General features: G+C 64.0%; 1 protein-coding gene across 1 annotated transcript; it reads left to right on the forward strand.

Annotated features, from left to right (window-relative positions):
- The first annotated feature begins 1,735 nt into the window (after positions 1 to 1,735).
- On the forward strand, positions 1,736 to 5,829 carry ATP6V0B (ATPase H+ transporting V0 subunit b). Its single transcript, XM_026035028.1, has 7 exons — positions 1,736 to 1,779; positions 2,715 to 2,798; positions 3,224 to 3,301; positions 3,842 to 3,911; positions 4,239 to 4,290; positions 4,934 to 5,124; positions 5,511 to 5,829. The coding sequence occupies exons 2-7, from the start codon at positions 2,740 to 2,742 to the stop codon at positions 5,535 to 5,537; spliced, it is 477 nt and encodes a 158-aa protein (XP_025890813.1). The 5' UTR covers positions 1,736 to 1,779; positions 2,715 to 2,739; the 3' UTR covers positions 5,538 to 5,829.
- Positions 5,830 to 8,609: the final 2,780 nt, after the last annotated feature.

Below are 8,609 nucleotides of genomic sequence, written 5' to 3' on the forward strand. Positions count from 1 at the left end.
GCGCGCGGCGGCGGGCGGGAGCCGTGCGGCCGGCGGGGTTAACGCAGGCGGGGTTAGCAGCTCCACGGGTTAACGGGAGCGTTTCTGTGCGCTGGGCCTTGCCGGAGCGGCTGCTCGCGTTGGTTACTTCCCCTCGCAGGGAAGCGAGCGCAGGCAGAAGCTGGGGGCACCGGCTTCCTGCGCTGGGGCGAGCGGAGGGGCTGAGTAAGCGGCCGAGCGCGTCACCGCCCCGTGCTGCGGCGGGAGCAGGGCGGCCCCGCGCCGCTCTGCGGCTCCCGCAACACGGTGCCCACCGGAGCCCGGCGCCGAGCTCCTGCCCTGTTGCGTTCCTGGGCCCCGCTCTCCTGGCTGCTCCCTGCCCTCCCGGCCGCAGGGCTCGGAGCTGGAGCCCACGGAGAGCATCGTGCACCCCGTTTCCTGAATCTGAGGCTCCCTGYGCTCCTGAAGAGAGAGCAGGAGCCCCAGAGATCCTGCTGGGCCGGGTGTGCCTCTCCCGTCCTGCTGCYGGGTGTGGGGTGGCCGAGGCTGGTTGGGGTCGGTTCCTGCTCCGCAGGCTGCGCAGTGAACCCAAAACACAAACAAGCACCAAGCYGGCGAGGCGCGGCACGCGGGAGAGCGGCCGTGAAGGTCGCCGGGCTGCGGCTCCCTCTTCCTCATTTGGGTGTCGGGCTGGGAGGCCTCTCGCGGGAGCGRGGGCTGGTGCTGCCGCCTCCGCTGGCCGCCGCCTCGCGTCCCCGCAGGCCCCGGAGCTGCCGTCCTGCGTCGCGGGGCGCTCCCGTGGGATGGGTTTCCCTGCGGCTCCGGGGCTCCCATCGCCTCCCACCTGCGGCTGCTGGGGGAGCCTCAGCCCCCAGCCTCTCTGAACCAGCAGCCTCTGCTGCTCTGAAGCGTTTGAGACATCTCCCGTCTTTGCCTGGCCTCGGGTGGGTGTGCGCTATTGGGCTGCACGCAGCGGGGTCGAGCCGTCCGTTTATCTGGCCTGCCTGCTCCGGAGGGCCCGGGCAGCGGCTCGTTTCCAGCCGCCCGTCGGAGCCCGCGAGGAGCAGACGCCCCTGGAGCTCTGCAGCTGCAGCCCGCAAGCTCTGCGTGCGGCCGGCTCTGGCGCGCGCCCCTCTGCCTCGCTCGGGGTGCTGGCCTTCAAGGGACCCAGGGCCGAGCGGAGCTTTCGCTGCCGGTCCTGGCCGCGTGTTTGCCGAGTGGCTGCTCCAGGCCCCTTTGGTTCCGCCGCCCACGCAAGCCTGGCGAGCGCTGGGTCCCTCCCGTCCCCGTTGGCTCCCGGTGGCCCGGGGCTGCCGTGTGCGGCTGCCAGTGCAGCATCCGTGTCCTGCTCAGGAGCCGCCTTGAGCAGGGCCACGCGCTCCCGACCCGCCGCAGCCCCCCTTGCCGTGGCTTTGGATGGACACTGTGTCCCGAGGGGCTCCGTGGGCAGTGAGGATCCTGGCTGAGCCGGCAGCATTTGGCAGCGCCCAGGCCTGGGAAGGCAGACGGAGCTGCCGTTGCGGCTCCAGCAGTGTCAGCYTCCCTGGGAATGACTAACCCGGGGGAAACACTGAGCAGAACAACTAGCCTTAACACCCATGGGCGGGCAAGGAGCGGGGATAGGGATGGGGGCAGCAGCTCCTGGTCTCCACGGGCTCCTTGGGAGCAGTGTGACCACCCCCGGGTCGGATGGTGATGGGGCAGCATGTGACTGTCACGCTACATGTTCCTGTGTCACTCTTGTTTTCCAGGGATCTGCTACACAATATTTGACCTGGGCTTCCGCTTCGATATAGCCTGGTGAGTTCCCTAAACGCTGGCATCCTCSCTGCCGGGCGCGGGGCCCTGGCGCTCGGTGCTGGCTTTGCCGGGGGGAGCAGTGTTTGCTTTGGGGCGCCGGGCAGCGGCCGCTCTGCATCCTGGTGGCGGGAGAGCTGCAGCAGAGCGGGGCATCCTCTCCATGCAAGACCCACATTCCTCGCTGTTGGAATTCCTCACTCCTCATGGGATGCTTCTGTCTCCTCTGGGGCTGTCGTGGGCTTCCTTATCCCTGGTAGTCCAGGGCAGGCTGCACCCCAGCTGAAACCATCTTGGAGATGCCACTGGCACGTTAGTGCAGTCTGCCTTTTGCTTGGAAATGTAGCAGGGCTGAGTCTCCCTCAGGACCCCAGGGCGGCTTTTCCCTGTCGCCTCTCCAGCATGACCATTGGTGCAAGGAGTGGCAGCCCCAGGGGAGCCTGGCACTAGCTCTGCCGTGGCCTGGCTGCTCCCTTGCCCATCCTGTGTCAGTCCAAATGCTTCTTTATGGCAGCCCAAATGGGCTCTTGAACTGCCAGCTGCCTCTCGCAGCAGCCGGGTCCATGGTATGTGTAGGCTGAAGCGAGACCTTGGCCCCGTAGGTGTGCGAGTGGCCCCGTGCAGGGTCCCGGTGTCGCCGTCACCGCCTTTCCCTTCTCTGTCCCAGCACCCCCTCCCCTCAGCAGAAGACAGGGGGTCACTGCTCGCTCATCCCAGGCTTTCCTGCACGGTGACTGTCACGAGGAATGTCTTGGCCTACCCAGATCCCTGCCTGGGACATGGGCAGGCGGAGAGAGGCTTTCACAGCCCGGTGTCTGGTAGAGCCCCACTCCTCTCCAGCTGCGTGGTGAGGGTTTGGGGCACTGTTGTGGGGCTGTGCACCGTGGCTAGGGTAGGTTCTGCCTGTGCACTAACTCGGGGTGTTTCTCCCTCTCCAGGTTTCTGACAGAGACCTCACCTTTCATGTGGTGCAACCTGGGCATTGGCCTGGCCATCTCCCTTTCCGTGGTGGGAGCTGCCTGGTGAGTTGGGCTTGGGGCTTCAGCAAGTTCCTGTCCCACCTCAGGAGCTGGGCCCCCCTGCAGCTTCCCACAGCCCAGCACATGTGTCCAGGGGGCTTGTGAGGGTCCCCACAGCAGCGGGTCCTGGGCACGGGGCTCCTGCCAGGCCCCTTCATGTGGCACGTACTTGGGCGAGGGGTGCCCCTCATCCCCAAAGGTCCAGCAGATGAGCTGTGCTGTGGGTTGTGTTTGTGTCCCCAGCCACCCTGTTGGTGTAGGTGGCAGTGCCTGGGACCACCCGTGCCCTGGGGTGGGCAGGTTGAGCCCACTGTGTCTTCTCAGCTGCAGACCCACGACTTTGCTCAGATGGAAGCACTTGTGTTTTTTTCCTGTCAAGCCCTTCAGGCCATGTCAGACCCTCCATCAACCACTCTTGTCTGCTGCAGGGGGATTTATATCACAGGCTCCAGCATCATTGGTGGTGGAGTCAAAGCGCCCCGGATCAAAACCAAGAACCTGGTCAGGTAAGCAGAGATCTGGGGCTACACTCACACCCTGCCTGATTCATGCAGGTCCCAGCGCAGAGACTCCTGTGCCAACTCCAGCTGGCTGCTGCTGTCCCACTGTTTCCTGCTGAGCTGTTGCTGTTTGTCCTGGAAACAGAGAGCCATAAAGAAGCCCAAGTGTTACTTTGGAGGCTCCTGAGTGTGTGGTGTCACACAATGAATGAGCCCAGTGTGTGCAAAACAAACAACCCAGGATCACACTTGGTGCCCTAGGCAGGAGGTGTCCCGCCAGACCTTGCACAGCCCTTCCCAGCCAGGGCCAAGTGGGGCTGGCAGAAGAGAGGGGCTCCAAGGGCCTGCTCCTCCCAGGGTGGCACAGATTGCTCGGTGGCACAGCACAACTGTGTCCTCTTGGGGAGGCTGGGCTGCGCTTCTGCGCATGGCAGCACTGGTGCAGGGTCTGGGAGGGATCCGAATGGGGACATAAGCTGGGATGGGCTGCTGGGGTTGAGGGCAGAGCCTGGGGCTCTGTGCTCAGCATTTGCTTCCCTCCCACAGCATCATTTTCTGCGAGGCTGTGGCCATCTATGGGATCATCATGGCAATTGTCATCAGTAACATGGCCGAGGTATGGAAGGGCTAGGGCTGCCTTGCCAGCCTCACACAAGCCTGGGGCTGTGGTGGGGACGGGCAGCCAGGCAAGGGACGGTGTTGGGAGTCCTGGCCCTCTGGGGACGCTGGATGCTCCTGTGGTTCTGGGCGCCCCTGGGCTGGAGGTTTGTGGGTTGGCTTTTGCCCGCACTTGAGGGTGGGACTGGGGAGCACACGCAAGGTGGGGTAATCAAGCCTTGCAAGGATACAGAGCTCGGCCCCAGCTCTGGTCATATTGGGACTGCTCCAGGGAGAGGTAGCTCTTCCAGAGACCACTAATGCCAGGCTGTGTGCTTCCTTTCAGCCTTTCTCTGGAACCACACCAGAAACGATTGGGGCTAGGAACTACCACGCAGGTAAGGACTGCTCAGGCCGCTGTCAGGTGGCTGTGAGCGCGGCCTCGCTCTGCCCACGGCCTCCTGCTGCTCCGCCTGCTCTCACCATGGAGAACAGGGCTACAGGGCCCAGCTCGCCTGGCCCGCACCCTGCTGCACGGCTGACTGGCTCCATCCAGCCCTGCCAGCCCCGTCTGAACAGTGTGGCAGGGTCTTCTGTGCCAGCTTGGACAGTGGGTRTAACTCTGGCCGGAAAGTACCTTTTAAACTGCCTTTAGGCCCTCCTTCAYCCTGCCAGGGCCGGGGCCCTGCTGCCCAGCAGTGATACCGCTCTCCCCGTGGGCAGCAGCAGCTCTGGGGCTCCCCCTCGGCTCTGGGGACCAGCAGGCAGATGTCGAGTCCTGCTGTACTCGGCAGGACTGCTGCCTCCTCTCAGACGTCCCTGTGGGGAGGGAGGTGCCAGCCCTTGCCTGCCCTGGTTGCCCTCACCCGCTGCTCTGGCGCTGCAGGAGCCCAGCTGCGCCCTGGMGAAGTCCCGTGCCCCAGAGCAGGGAGCTGCTGGTGTTTGGCTGCTCTGGTTCCTGGGTTGTCTCGAGCCAGGGCTGCTGCCACTGGGTGCAGGTGGAGGGGGTTGCCCCCTGCTCTCACGGTGTCTCTCTCGCAGGTTTCTCCATGTTTGGGGCTGGCCTCACTGTGGGGTTGTCCAATCTCTTCTGCGGGGTGTGCGTGGGCATCGTGGGCAGCGGGGCTGCCTTGGCTGACGCCCAGAACGCGAGTCTCTTCGTCAAGATCCTGATCGTGGAGATCTTCGGCAGTGCCATAGGGCTGTTTGGGGTCATCGTGGCTATCCTGCAGGTACCTGGCTCCCGGGGTCCCCGAGCGTATGTGAACTCGAGGTGCCTGTCACCCTGCTGCTCTTCAGCTCCAGGCAGACACACCTGTGCTCCAATATAGTCCTCTGTGGTGGTGGGAGAGGCTGCTCAGGAGGCCTGGGCGGGCTGCAGCTCTCCCTGCAGGAGAAGGTGCCTCTGCACAGCAGTGTGAGCTCTGCTCGTAGCCCATCCGAGCTACTRTCACCACGGGTGTCACACCTTGGTGTGCCCTACGCAGTGCTCAGCGGGGCTGAAGCAGGGACTGCAGCTTCCAAGCAGTGCCGGGGTGCCTGTGGCCTGGGTGGGATTGGGGTGCAAAGCCAGGGTTTGGGGGGTATGACCTGACTTTTCTTCTTTTTTTTTTTCTAGACATCTAAAGTAAAAATGGGCAACTGAGCCCTGTCTCACTCCACCCGTTCCAGCCTGCCCCAGGAGGTGCTGTATATACTTATTTAATGTTTCTATCCCGGATTGGGGCGGGAGCTGCCCCCAGGCGGGAGTGTGGGAGCCCAGCTGTATAGACCCTCCTCCTGCTGCTGAATCCCATGGAAGAAACAAGTATTTCTGTGTGAATTCTGCCCCCAGCGGCCTGGCCCAGCCTGGTGGGGGTCGTGCTGCTGCGTGTCCCCGGTGTGTGTAGAATCGATCAACAGTGCAATTCCGTGTCTGTGAAATAAATATGGTTCTTGTCCAAGGCTGCAGCTCTTCCTCTGCCCTGCATGTGGAAGTGGGGAGACTTTGGAAGAGCAAAGGCTGATCTAGGCTGCCCTCGTGCCTGGAAGGGGGTCTCTGTGTGCCCCTGGCCAAGTCCCCTTCTGCTCCAGCGGCCTGGTGACTCTGCCCTGTCGGGTGCTGCCRCACGTGCCTGGGTTAACCAGGCTCCCTCGCTGGGCCGTGGGGACACGGCGTCCTGCTCTGGTGSCCGGCAGCTGGAGCGGGGAGGAGGCTGCCCCGTGCTGGCTCCTGCCAGCCCTGGCACTGCCCTGCATGGGACACACTGGAAGCACGAGCTGGGCTGGGCCCTTGGGCTCCTGTCCACGTGGCTTAGCACGGAGACGGAGGGCATCCCCGCTGCCTCGAGCTGCGCTGTCCTTACACCTCTCGTGCAGCTGGAGAGYACCTCAAGGGCCGAGGAGCCAAGGTTTTGCGCTTCCACAGCAGGCTTTCAGCCAGCATCTTCATTGCTTCACTGCTCCCCTTGGCATGGGGAGCACCTAACCCACGGTGCAGCCCTGGGTTGGATCACGTACGTACCTCTCCTGGACTGGATAGGGACTGGGGCCGTGGCAGGGCTGCTGGAGTCAGGGAAGTGTTCCCATCTCCTGGTTGTCGCCCCTGGATGGGGGGAGATGTCCCTGTGCCGCCTCTCCAGGCTCTGCTGGCCCCTCCTGCAGAGGCTGCAGGTTGTGTCCCTCTTGTTGGGCCCTTGGCAGTGCCTGGGATCTCTGTGCTGTGGGCGCAGATGGTTGGGCTGGTGCTGGGGCCTGGCTCTGTGTCTAGCACAGCCTGTACCCAGCCTTGCTGTCTGTCCCACTTGCTTTCATCCCATCCGGGGGCGGCGGCGAGGTCTGCTGTGCTGCTGGCGCCGCTTCCCTGTGCCCCACAGGGACAGCCGTGGGGCCGAGCTGCWCGTGCCCGCTCCGTGGGGCAGCAGCAGCACCCCCCTGCTAGGCGTGGGAAGGCCATGGGGGCAAACATGGCCCCTCTGGCTGTGCCCCTCTCCAAGCTCTGGAGCAGCTTGCTGGGGGGCTGCCCTGTGCCCGTGTGGGGAGCCCGGGGGCTGGAGCCAGCAGCCTTGCTGACACGGGAGAGGTTTATCTTGGTTTATCTCTGTGCCCTAGTGACGGGGCCGCAGGACAGGCCCTGCCCTGGTCAGAAGACAAGGGGTAAAGTCTTGTGTGTGCAGATCGCGCGGCCCGTGCGTCGCTGCTGCTCGCGGCAGCGAAGGCGGAGGCGCCCGGGACCGGCTCAACCTGTCGCCCTGGCAGAGGCGCCTTCGGGATGGAAACGCCAGGATTGCAGGGCTGGCAGTAGAGGGCAATCACTTTCCTTGTTAAAAATGAGGATCTCCGGCGTTGACAGATTCATCCTCTTGTTTTGCAGCCATGGGTCTTACCCCTGCTTTGCCTTGATTCAAATCCGTTAGCTGTGAGAAACCTCCCTCTGTGAGATCCTTACCCTGCCCTCCGCACCACGGCCACGTACACGCGTGAGGGCTCGGGCAGGGAGCAGCTCCAGCCCCTGCTTGGCCTCGGGCCCGTTCTGAGGACACGAGGCTACCAAAAACGGTCTGGCCAGGAGGGGTCCCTCGCACCGCCAGCAGCGGTAGCGCGGCCGCAGTAGGTGGGCATGCCCCGTGCGCCCTTGTTTCACGCGTGTGACTTTGCACTTGGGTGTGCTAAATACCTGCTGCTCAAGCGTGGAGAAAATTGCTGAAGGGGACTCCGGTATCTTGAACTTTATGTCATTCGGGAGCAGCAGCGACTGGAGCGGGGAGCCCATTGAGCATCGGAATGCAAGTATTCTCATGGGGGAAAATACCGGTACCAAAGAGCTGGAGGCAGGAGCTTTAGCCAGAGAAGGGCTTGGGATTTGCAATGGGAAGCAGGCTCCCTGGGGTTGGGCTTGGGGCAGGAGTGACGTGAGCGCTCTGACCTCTGCCATAGCACGGGAGAGGCTTTCTTCAAGGAAATGCCGAGTGGAGAGCCCTTGCTTGGGTGAGCAACCAGGTAAAAGGTGCCACAGAGTTGGTCAAAACAGGTCTKCAAGGACAGGGCTGCTTCAAGCGTTCATAAACGTAGAGCAGCAGGAACAAAAAATAAAAAGGGAACGGCAGCTGATGGCACGGAATTGCTTGTGGTGGGCTGATCTCCTGTTGGGACTATACCAAGATCGTTCTGTGATGGTATTTTGATAGGGAATGTGAAATTCATTGCTAGGAAACACCAAGAAACGCGGAGCGGGGTGGGAGCAGGAGGAAGCAACTGCAAATGCAGCGCGATGGGCCCCGGGCCAGCAACGCGGCTCGACCGGGGAGTTGTCCGGGGAGGGTGTGTGGAGCGAGAGCCTCAACCAGGGCCAAAAATGCGGCCAAACCCGGGAATTACCGAGGCGGGAGCTCAATGGGAGCAGCGGCCGTGGTGCCCGGTGCGCAGGGAGGCCCCGGTGCCCGCGGGTCCCCGCACCGGGGCTGCGTTGGGCGCCTGGCGGCGGCGGCTCCATGCGGTTCAGCCGCTGCGGGGGGCGCAGGGCTGGAGCGGGGTCCCGGGCCACATTCCCGGGGCTCGGCAGCCGTGTCCCGGCTCCGGGCTGTGCGGGGGCTCCGGTGGCTGGGGACGAGGGGAGGCCTTGGGGCTGCCCGAGGAGGCCGGGGCGCTCGGAGGGAGCTGCGGTGCCACGGGGGGCTCAGGTGGCCGGGACACGTTTGTGTCCCGTGGGGACGGGGAGCCCGGAGCGGGGCTGGGGGGT

The sequence above is a fragment of the Nothoprocta perdicaria genome, unplaced genomic scaffold, assembly GCF_003342845.1.
Source record: "Nothoprocta perdicaria isolate Ctin4 unplaced genomic scaffold, notPer1 scaffold_0, whole genome shotgun sequence".
Taxonomy (NCBI): Eukaryota; Metazoa; Chordata; class Aves; order Tinamiformes; family Tinamidae; genus Nothoprocta; species Nothoprocta perdicaria.

Excerpts from the sequence above, each read along its gene's own strand:
- ATP6V0B (XM_026035028.1), top strand. The coding sequence starts at position 2,740 with ATGTGGTGCAACCTGGGCATTGGCCTGGCCATCTCCCTTTCCGTGGTG. Across the intron at positions 3,912-4,238 it reads TCATCAGTAACATGGCCGAG|CCTTTCTCTGGAACCACACC; the intron begins GTATGGAAGGGC and ends GCTTCCTTTCAG. Across the intron at positions 4,291-4,933 it reads GGCTAGGAACTACCACGCAG|GTTTCTCCATGTTTGGGGCT; the intron begins GTAAGGACTGCT and ends TCTCTCTCGCAG.